Source organism: Pristis pectinata, chromosome 3 (genome assembly GCF_009764475.1).
Source record: "Pristis pectinata isolate sPriPec2 chromosome 3, sPriPec2.1.pri, whole genome shotgun sequence".
Classification (NCBI taxonomy): domain Eukaryota; kingdom Metazoa; phylum Chordata; class Chondrichthyes; order Rhinopristiformes; family Pristidae; genus Pristis; species Pristis pectinata.
The window spans coordinates 22,860,758-22,869,362 of NC_067407.1; the positions used below are offsets into that span (position 1 = coordinate 22,860,758).

Below are 8,605 nucleotides of genomic sequence, written 5' to 3' on the forward strand. Positions count from 1 at the left end.
GTTTAAAGCGAGTGCCTTTTTCTGTTTGCCCATTAGGAAATACTTGGCTTGTCCCTCATGCTTTCCTGCAGTGACTATGCTCAGATCAGAAAACCAGAAGACACAAGAAGAGAGGAGAGTGAAAATTTGCATAGTCCTTAATGTAGCACACAGTAGTGTAGAGGGCAGATAGTGTAGTGGTCAGCGTAACGCTATTACACCGCCAGTGACCCGGGTTCAATTCCAGCCACGGTCTGTAACAAGTTTGTATGTTCTCCCCTTGTCTGCATGGGTTTCCTTTGGGTGCTCTGGTTTCCTCCCACATTCCAAAGACATAACAGTTAGGAAGTTGTGGGCATGCTATGTTGGCACCGGAAGTGTGGTGACACTTGTGGGCTGCCCCCAGAACACTCTACACAAAAGATGTATTTCACTGGTGTGTTTTGATGTACATGTGACTAATAAAGATGTCTTATCTCCCTTACTTTATCAACTATTTTTCCCCTAAGTGATACACAAGATGGTGAGTCCAATAAGTGTTGTTTACGGGGATAATATAGAAAAATGAGAAATTGCAAGGTCTATACTTCTCAATTATAGAACATACAAATGTTAAACCCAAAAATTAGGGGCAGGAATAGGCTAATTTGCCTCTCAAACCAGCTCTAGAAACTTTAATATGTTATGCTAACTTGTTATTTTTTCCTCAAATAACATTCATGATGGTGAGACCAATGTTTTGCTTCAATGCTTTTTATTTAAGTATTTAAAAATAAATCAAGCTTGTTGCCAACTAAGTAACATTGACATCACCTTTACTGTAAAAACTAAGAAATGTACTCCAAAACAGAAAGACAATATGGCAAAAAAAATAGCCATTTCATTGTTGCAGGGTTAAGTCACCTGCTTCTTGGTGTCCACTTCCAAAATATCCATCAAATTGATCATGATATTTTTATGTGTCTTCTTATATTTGCCAACCCGAAGTGATACAGTCAGCCACCCAGGTCGACCAGTGCACATGTACGTTTTACTTCCTTGATTCTTCCATTCTCGTACCTTTCAAAACAAAAAGGGATTAGTGTATTACACAGTCCACACTTCAGCAAGATGCAAGCTTTTACTTCAAACTTGCATCAAATAAAAAATTTACATTGATAATAGTTACCAATTCAAATAAATTGAGCAGGAAATATCTGCTGCTCAGCACAAGCTCAATATTCTCTACAGGAAACAATCTACACTATATTCAATGAATTTTTATTTAAAAAATGCAGACTTAATTACCCAAATTTCAGTGCTAACTGGAGTACTTTCAAGAACTCTAACAGCAATCAAGATCAAAATTTCTAAAATCATTGTCGAGCACCCCAATCAATGGTAAATAACAACTCAGAAGCAATTTTCATTATTTTAAATCCGAAGAACATAAACTAAATAGTACTCAAAATAGCTTTTGTTATTCCATTGGCTTGGAGTTTCTGTTGAATAAAGAAGAGATTTGTAGAAAGACAACAGCAATCTAACGACTTTAATGAGTTACTTGGCACAAGACAGATCATTTTATAAAAGGAGCATGAGAGGATACTGTAAGTACCAAGGAAGGTGGCAAGCTGCTCTGGCAAAACTGATGTCAGGAAGTCCAAGGGAAACCACCAGATGGCTAATACAAGAAAATGGCTGTGGCATTTAATGGCCATGTTACATGAACGTCATGATAAGAGTCCCTCATCAAACTGTCATTGTCCCAATCAACTTTAGTTGCTATCTCAGTTAAAAGATCATGAGTCGAACAGTTCACAGGCAACTAAAGTATTCAGCTCTGTTCACAACCCTCCTTTAATAAAGAAATCCATGAAAGCCAACATAAGGATCACGCCCGTGACTTGTGGAGTCCCACAAAAATAGACATTGGGACCCTTATTTGTAATATATTTATCTTGTGAATGACATATGGATGTGAGAAGCAAGATCAATAAGTTTGCAAATGACTCAAAGATCAGCAGAGTTGTTGCTACCGTGGAAGTTAATCTTCGGTAGCAGAGAGAGATTGATGTTTCGGCAAAATGGACTAAAATAAAATGGCAAATAGGAGCTTAATCCAAACAAATGCGAAGTGTTGCACTTGGAAACACTAATGAAGCTAGAATATACACCATGAATGGTAAATCTTAGGGAGTGTTGAGGAACAGAGGGACCTCAGAGTACAAGTCCAGAGATCCTTGGATAAGGAAATCAAATCCACCATGAACTCCACACTGGAGAGCTTTCAAAACTCAAACTCACACAATAAACAATTCACCTAAACCAATCTTTTACTTTAACTTAATTTGCATCCGGTCACAGCTATTTTGCCATCCTCCATACACTTCTAAAATTCTTTAAAATTTAGCAGGGAGGTGGACCCAAATTTAAATCTATTAACAGCATGTTCATGGTGGCATTTTAATGACTGCAAAACTGACACATGGAAAAGATTGTAGCTCCATGATATTATGTTTGTCCTATAGGGTCCTCAAGCCTGATGCAATGATGGCTGATCTAATCTTTGACCACAACTCCATTCCTCTGCCTGCTCCTCAAGGCTCTTGACTCCCCCATGGTCCAAAAGATCTATTCAGCTCAGCCTTGACCATACAATGACTGGGCCACCATAGCCCACTGTGTGCAGGATTACAAAGGGTCACAACACCCTGAAAGAAGAAATTCCTCCACATCAACACCTTCATGTACAGAGGGATCTTGGGGTACAAGTCCAAACCTTCCTGAAAGTGGCTGCACAAGCCAATAAAGGTGCTGTATGGCACGCTTGCTCTTATTAGTAGAGGCACTGAATTCAAGAGTCAGCAAGGTATCTTGGAGCTTTATAAAACTCTGGTTAGGCCACATCTGGAGTACTGCATTCAATTCTGGTCGCCCCATTATAGGAAGGAGGTGGAGGCTGCAGAGGCGGTACAGCAGAGGTTTACCAAAATACTGCCTGGATTAGAGGGCATGTGCTATAAGGAGAGGTTGGACAATCTTGAGTTGTTTTATCTGGAGCGGCAGAAGCTGAGGAGAGACCTGATACAAGTTTATGAGATTATGAGAGGCAAAGATAGAGTAGACAGCTGGTATCTTTTTCCCTGGGTCAAATTGTCAAACATTTTGACATTTGACATAGAGGGCATGTATTTAATGCAAGAGGGGAAAAGTTTAAAGGAGATGTGTGGGCAAGTTTTTTTTATATACACAGAGAGTGTTGGGTGCCTGGAATGCACTGCTAGGGGTCGTGGTGGAGGCAGATGTGATAGAGAAGCTCTTAGATAGGCTCATGAATATGCAGAGATAGAGTAATATGGATGTGTAAACAGAAGGGATTAGGTGTCATTACCTTAATCAGTCGAACAAAACATTGTGGACCAAAGGGCCTGTTCCTGTGCTGTACTGTTCTGTTATGTACACATCTACAACATCAGCAGAGCTTTAACTTGGATAATTGATGATGTACAAAATGTAACCAATAAAAATGAATTGTCATCAAAATTCACACAACCTACTTGCTCTAATATCTTCATCAGTCTCTACAGGTTTCAAGAGAGTACAACCATTAAAGATTACAGACAGCCAACATATTAGGACAAAAACTGCTATACCACATGAAGCGTAAAAGGAATAGCAATTCAACTGAGATTAATCTGCAAGCGATTGTTTCCCAATTGCTAGGTTTCATTCCTGAAAAGAAAAACAAACTCAAAAAACAAAACATCTAATTAACTACATTTCTTTTCTGAGAGTTATAATTCGTAACTCAAAAGAATTTTGTGTTCATTGAACACTCATTCCAAAGACATACTTCTGAATGACAGGTCAGCACTCATACTGTTTGCACTTGTTGCTGATCAAAAAGGCAGATCTAAACATCACTCCAAAATATTACACAAGTTATGTGCCTCCCTCAGGGAAATATGATTAAGTGGCAATATTTATCTGTTTCAAAGATTTAGGCAAATCACAAGAGAGATAATGGAGGGCAAATACTTGTATAAACAAAATTGGATGGAAGAGCAAATGAGGAATTGCATTATTGAAAAAAAAATGGAGGAAGGTCTCTGTGCTGCAATTGTTAATCTGACCAAAATTAGAGCGCAGGGTCTTACTTACTGCTAATGTCACAGAGAGAAAGTTTTGCACACTAATCATACAATGAATGGCTGAGCAAGCAAAGGGGAATGAACGGCCAGGCCTGCTTTTGTTTTGTTTTAAAGACAGTGGCTGATTTTTTTTTATGTCTGCTACTTTCTTGCATATACAAGATGTCTTTTGACATATTACTGTTTTGAAATAAACTGCAACAACTGAGCCTCAACAGCTCTCTTGGGTAGAGAAATCCAAAGATTCATTACACTGTGGGTAAAGAGATTTCTTCCTATCCGCCTTGAATGGCTAAAACCATATTTGGTGTGAACAAGAGAACGGCTAACTAACAGAACTGTTGGGATCAACAGATCACCACTGACAATTTGTGGTCGGGTACCACAGGGATCAGTGCCAGGGCTTCAACTACTTATAATCTTTATTAGTGACTTGGACAAAGGAACAACTCTACTATAAGCAAATTTGCTGGTGATAGAAAATTAGATGTTACAAAGAGCCTGCAAAGCAAGTAGGTGAGATATGGACAAAGTCAGTTCTTCAACCTGGGAAGGAAGAATGAAGTAAATTATTTAAATGGAGTGAGATGACAAAATGTTGTGGTATAAAGGAATCTGGTATATAGTACATAAAACACAGTTAACATACAGCTATAGCTGGTCATTAGGAACTTCAGTGGAACACGAGACTTTATGGGGGTGGGGGGTGGGGAGAGAAATGGAGCATCAAGTAGGGATGGTGGTATAGTGGACAGTGAAGAAGGTTATCCAAGATTACAACAGGATTTAGATCAACTGAGAAAGTGGGCCAAGGAACAGTAGATGGAAATTAACTTGGACATGTGTGAAGCAAGTTAAACCAGGACAGTCCTAACAGAGTAAATGGCAGGGCCCTGTAGAATGTTGTAGAAGAGTCCTCAGGGTACAAGTAGATAGTTCCTTGAGAATGCAACACAAGTAGATAAGGTGGTGAAGATGGCATTGGCACGCTTGCCTTCATCAGTCAGGGCACTGAGTACAAGAGTTGGGATATCGTGTTACAGCTGTACAAGACGTTGGTGACAGCACATTTGGAGTTTTGTGCGCTAGGTCGCCTGGCTATGGGAAGGATGCAGTTAGAAAGGGTGCAGAAAAGATTCACAAGGATGGTGCCAGGACAAGATGGCTTGAGTTAGAAGGAGAGACTAGGGTGTTTCTCCCTGGAGCATAGGAGACTCAGGGGTGACCTTATAGCAGTATATAAAATCATAAGGGGCACAGACAAGGTCCCAGTCTTTTTCCCCAGATAGGCGGGAGTCCAAAACTAGAGGGTATAGATTTAAGGTGAGAGAGGAAAGATTTAGAGGAAAGATTTAGAGGGAACCCAAGGGGCAACTTTTCCCATGGAGAGTGGTGGGTATATAGAACAAGCTGCCAGAGGAAGTGGTAGAGGCATGCACAATTAGAACTTCTAAAAGTTATTTAGACAAGTACATAAGAAGGAAAGCTTTAGAGGGATATAGGCCAAATAGGACTAGCTCAGGTAGGCAATTTGGATGGTATGGGCAAGTTGGACCAAAGGGCCTGTTTTGATGCTGTCCAATTCTAGAACTGTGTGTTGATTCAACTTTAGAGGGGGCAGACAAAAAAAAACACACACACACAGGAGCACTGCATACAGTTTTGATCTCCATATTTAAAGATGGGTGTGCTTGCATCAGAGGCAGTGCAGAGGTGCTTTAACTAGGTATCAATTTCCAAGATGAAGGGTTGATATAGGTTGAAGAAGTTGGGCTGACACTCATTGGAGTACAAACGAATGCAAGGTAATCTAAATGAAGCACACGAGATTGCAAGAGGGACTGACCGGGAGGATGTTTCCCCTGGGACACTGGATGGATTCCTGCTCTCACTACTTATATTCTTACCTTATGAATGCGACCTCTGATTCTAGACACCCTAGCCAGAGGAAATATCATCCTTGCAGCTACCACTATCCATATAATTAGTGAAAGTTCACTGAACTACACTCTCTATTGCAAGTATATCCTTTATTTGGTAGGGAGACTAACCCATATACAGTATATTCTTGATGGGAATGTCTAGTGCCCTATATAACTGGAGCAAGACATTTCTACTCTTGTACTCAAATCAAAAATGGTTAATACAGCATTTGCCTTCTTAAATGCTCATTGTACTTGATGTTAACACCAGTGATTAGTGTACGAGGACACCAGATCCTTCTGAGCACCAACCTTTCAATCTCTCACCATGCAGAAAAAAAATGCACCTTTATTTTTCTATCAAAATGGATGATTCACATTTTACGCATTATATTCCATCTGCCGTACTTTCATTCATTCAATCCAGCTGTATCACACTAAAGCCCCTTTGCATTCTTCTCCAAGTCCACAATATCACCCAACTTTGTATTAGCAAACTTTGTATATACCATTTGATCCCTGCATCCAAATTAATCAATACAGGCTGAACAACTGAGGTCCCAGTGCCAATTCCCATAGCACCACACGTCATGGTTTCCCATGCCAAAAATATCCATTCATTCCTATTCTTTGTTTTCCATCTACTCAATCCATGCCAGTATATTATCCCTATTATCCTGCACTCTATTTTTGTTTAATAACCGCTTATGCAACACATTACCAAATGTCTTCTGGAAGCCCAAATACATATCAACTGGTTTGTCCTCATCTCTTCTGCTTGATGCAAGCTCAGGAAACTAATAGATTATTAAAACATGACTTCCCTGTCGTAATTTCATATCAACTCTAACCAATCATATTTTTTCCTTTAATTATTGATTTGCGGCTTTCCTCAAGGTCAGATATTGTTGAATACATCTTATACCTTTCTTTCAACAACAAGCAGAGGATTCAGTAATTCAATAAACTAACATTTGAAAAACTACCAAATAAATATATGAAGCTGTCAACCACCAGCACTGTTATAAAGCCTACTTTCTGGTGAATGGAAATAGATTTTAGGCAATATTGGTATATTATCACTTGTACCAAGGTACAGTGAAAAACTTGTCTTACATACCGTCTGTACAGGTCAATTCATTACAATTCAATAATTGCACATTAGGCTGATCATACATCTGAATCTACACTGGGGCTTCCCTTCATTAGTCTGCAATGGTACCTATTGACTCTGGAGATCTATGCACAAAACGTGGATTGTAAATGCCTGCTCATGGTAATGAAATAAACTTGCAATTATAAAGCATGTCACTTTCAGGACATTCTAAACTGCTTTACAGTCAATGAAGTACTTTCTGAAATGTCACTTCTGTAACTTAAGGTTGGGCTTAAATCACATACAATGCATGCTCCTTAATAGTTTGAATATCAGTGTGGGTTAACATCGATTTCAATATAGACTTATTGGGGATTGGAATTACCTCAGAATGGATATAATCACATACAAAACCTTCAATGGGGACCAAATGAGCCTACATATTCTTTTATTACACTCCAATCACACAAAGCTACAGAGATATTCACAAATTGGTTGGCATCATTCTATTCATGCAAGATTAAGGAAATGCAGTCATACTTTGGAAAGACCATACCCTGCACTGCACTTCCACTGATTAAATACCCGAATTCTGAAGAGCTAAAGCCTATTACATATGCCGCAACTGAAACCATCAGTGGCGAATGAAAAAGGGTGACCTACAGTTCAGTGGCCTTACATCACTGGCATCTATCATGGAGCTGTTGAAACCACTGATTATTGAGATGACGCAACTCTACTCACTGCCAATGTTACTATTTGCTTCTGACATCAGTTACAAAGAATGCATCGCATTCTACCCTTTAAGGGGAAATTGCCAGTGTCTATGTGACTTTATTGAAATACAATAAACAAGTCTTTATGGCACAGGATTAGAAACATCCATCTTTAGCAGAGTTACTCCATTACAATACACTGCACTTTGCTCCTTGGGTGGACTCACACAGTGGACCCATATTGCACCCCAGTTCCCGGGTGGGCTTCCAGGGTGAGCCACACTCTGCTCCAGTGTCTGGGGGCCACGCACGCTGCATTACACCCCGTTACAACAGGCAAACATAGTGGCTCAAGATCCAACGGACGCTGAGCCTCACCTGTCTCTGGATGTCCCTGACCCGCAGGTCGTGCTGCTTGGGGGCACTGCACATCTTGAAGACCAACCAAGCCCTGAGGTAATAGTAGACGTCGAAGACGACGGAGAGGGGCAGCAAGAAGAGGCAAACGAAGACCCAGCGGTGGTGGATAATAACATACTCCACACCTTTCCTCCGGACCCAGAACAACAGCAGCGCCGTCAGCACGGCCAGATAAATCACCGGGTCCATCGTCTACCTTTTGCAGTCAAAGCTGCTCCGACCACTGTCTACAGATACCCAGTTACCATTAACACCCACTCCCTCAGCGCTGCCAAGGCTCCGCCAACTGTTGGTCTTCCCTCTGACCCCGCCCCGTCCTGCGCCAGCCCCGCTGCCATT

The 8,605-nt window shown here is 40.5% G+C and overlaps 1 protein-coding gene across 1 annotated transcript in view; it reads right to left on the minus strand.

Moving 5' to 3' along the window:
- The window catches only part of dhcr24 (24-dehydrocholesterol reductase), a 28,137-nt gene extending 19,585 nt beyond the window's left edge, over nt 1–8,552 (minus strand). Inside the window, exons 1-2 of the mRNA XM_052012787.1 lie at nt 8,225–8,552; nt 883–1,038 (exon numbers count right to left, since the gene is read on the minus strand). Of these exons, the coding sequence (XP_051868747.1) occupies nt 883–1,038; nt 8,225–8,455 (387 nt within the window). The 5' untranslated portion in view covers nt 8,456–8,552. The remainder of the gene's footprint in view (nt 1–882; nt 1,039–8,224) is intronic.
- Nucleotides 8,553–8,605: the final 53 nt, after the last annotated feature.